This window comes from Scylla paramamosain, chromosome 12 (assembly GCF_035594125.1).
Source record: "Scylla paramamosain isolate STU-SP2022 chromosome 12, ASM3559412v1, whole genome shotgun sequence".
Classification (NCBI taxonomy): Eukaryota; Metazoa; Arthropoda; class Malacostraca; order Decapoda; family Portunidae; genus Scylla; species Scylla paramamosain.
The window spans coordinates 5,742,501-5,745,000 of NC_087162.1; the positions used below are offsets into that span (position 1 = coordinate 5,742,501).

Genomic DNA, 2,500 nt, shown 5'->3' on the forward strand with positions numbered 1-2,500 from the left:
CCTTGGGAATGAGGGAGAAGGGGGGATAATGGCAGCTTCGTCAGAGGAAATTAATTATTCAAATTAATTGCATGCGTACTAGAAAATTGTTTTCCAATTTGCATGACTAATGATCTTAAGGACTTGAGAGGACACTCTCTGGTCTGGGAGGAGGAAAGATGATGGAACCGCCGAGAGAAGTCCCTGCGTACAAGAGTCTAGCAGCGGTACTCACGAATTTCATGCTGAGGGTTTGGGGATCTGGTGAGGATGGTGGTAAGCAGCTCCGCGCTGGCTATATATACCCTCATGGAGGTCAGGACAGGTTAGACACGGAGGGCCGAGGTCCGGGGATGGGGGGTCAGGGGTGGGAGGCGTGGCATGGCGACGAGAAGATAGCTACAAAAAAACTAGAAACGACACGGAGAGAAGTGGACGAAAGAAAATAAGATACCATGAGTCGACTTTTTTGTCATTCACGGAAGAGTGATTTTATCCAACTCATACTGACGGGAGGGTGACTTCTATGTGTGTGAGAGAGAGAGAGAGAGAGAGAGAGAGAGAGAGAGAGAGAGAGAGAGAGAGAGAGAGAGAGAGAGAGAGAGATGCATATTTAGCAGACAGGTGTTTAAATAAGCTGAAGTACAAACAGGTAAACAAGTATAAAAAAGAGACGGTATAAGAGAATAGCAAAGGAATAAATGAAAGTAAAAAAAGATAGTTAGAATAGAGGTCAAGAGGAGGAGGAGGAGGAGGAGGAGGAGATAAAAAAAAATAAAGATAAGAATACAATGAGAGGAAAGGAGTGAATAGGAGGAGGAATCTGAAACAGAGAAAGAACGAAAGAAGGAAGAAGGACGAAGAAGAGAAAAAAAGAGGAAGGGGTGGAAGAGGAGAAAAAAGAGGAAGTAGAAGAAAAGGGAGAAAAAACGGGAAGGGACCGGGGAGAGTAGGAGGCGATGGAAGTGGAGGATGAAGAAAGAAGATGAAGAAGGAAGAAGGAAAAAGATGACGGAAGAAAGAGGGAGAGGAGGAAGAGTAAAAAAAAATAGTGTGCACAGTTGATATGAGGAAAGAAATGGTAACAAGAATCTAAGTGTTCAATCCATGAAAGTCTGTAAATCAAGGGAACTACAGGACTACAAATTTTTACGTAAGTTTTTCGGAGGAGATCGCAGGTGTGAAGGAATGAGGCTCCGTGGGAAGTGTAGCTGTGGTAGGAAGACGAGGTGTGGGTGGCGGAGGGCGTATGACAGCAGATGGTAAGTGCTGGGTGTTTGGCTCCGAGTTGCTATCAAGAGTGAAACATGACCCCTAATGATAAGGAGACTTTTAACACTGGGTGATGTCATGAGTCTTCATCTGTGTTTTATCAGTGAAAGGAAATATAAACTACATCAAACAATAAACGAAACAAGAAACATTACGTAACTGTTCGTAAAGTTATGGGATAAAAAAAAAATCTTGTATTACACTTATGACTGGCAAAAAAATAATAAAAAACGTCACGTAACTACTCAATTTTACATTAAAGGACATAAACATGACTTAAGAAATACAAAATACAACACGAAACACTAAATGGAACAAAGAGAGACGTCACGTAACTCTTCGTGATAATTATGACTGAGAAAAGACAAAAGACGAAACCAAAACCGTTACATAACCCTTCCATTTTCCTCTAAAAGATACAAACAGAAAAGAAATGCAACACGAAACACTAAAGAAACAGACGAACATTACATAATCCTTCGTGCAAAATATGAACTTTAAAAACAAAAAAAAATATCCTTCCACTACACTTTACGAACAAAAAAAAACAAGAAATAGTTACGCAAGACCTCGTGACAATGTGAACTTGGATAAAGAAGAAAGTACTACTCCTATTACTCTTTAATGGTTCTCTTAACCTTCGGATTTGTATGGAAGGCCATTGGGTCATTCACAGAGACACGAGCCGTCTGTCTTTACGAGTTCCAGGATATTAGGTAACCAGGGTGACGGGCGAGGCTGCCGGTAGAAAAAAAAGAAAAGAAAAATAGAGAAAAAAGTCGTTGCGTGACTGTCGTATTAGTGGTCCTATAATGATGAGGTAGAAGAGGCAGATGTTGATTTACTGGCGTTCCCTCATCCGAACTACAAGATAAAGGAGGGGGAGGAGGAGGTGATGGGAAAAGAGCGTGAAGGAGGTGAATGGGAAGAAAATAATTAGAATTAGAACTGGAAGTTGTAGGAGGAAGAAGAAGGAGAAGAAGGAGAAAGAGTAGAGAAGAAAAAAGTGTAAAGAAGAGGGCGTGAAGTAGAGGAACAATTAGGGGTTATAAATCAAGGAGGAGGAGGAGGAGGAGGAGGAGGAGGAGGAGGAAAAGATACGCATAGAAGATGAGGATGAAACCAAGTACAGAGCAGGAATTAGGAGGAGGAGGAAACTAAAGACAGGGAGGAGTAGGAGGAGTAGTAGGAGACTCTTCCGTCCTTGGAGCAGAAAACAAAGGAGGTAGGTGCTCCAACCTTGAGGGAA

At 41.8% G+C, this 2,500-nt stretch overlaps 1 protein-coding gene across 1 annotated transcript in view; it reads right to left on the minus strand.

The window, feature by feature from the left end:
* The window catches only part of LOC135105597 (cuticle protein AM1159-like), a 1,573-nt gene extending 1,217 nt beyond the window's left edge, over window positions 1–356 (minus strand). Inside the window, exon 1 of the mRNA XM_064013850.1 lies at window positions 215–356. Within this exon, the coding sequence (XP_063869920.1) occupies window positions 215–223 (9 nt within the window). The 5' untranslated portion in view covers window positions 224–356. The remainder of the gene's footprint in view (window positions 1–214) is intronic.
* Between the last annotated feature and the right edge of the window lie 2,144 nt (window positions 357–2,500).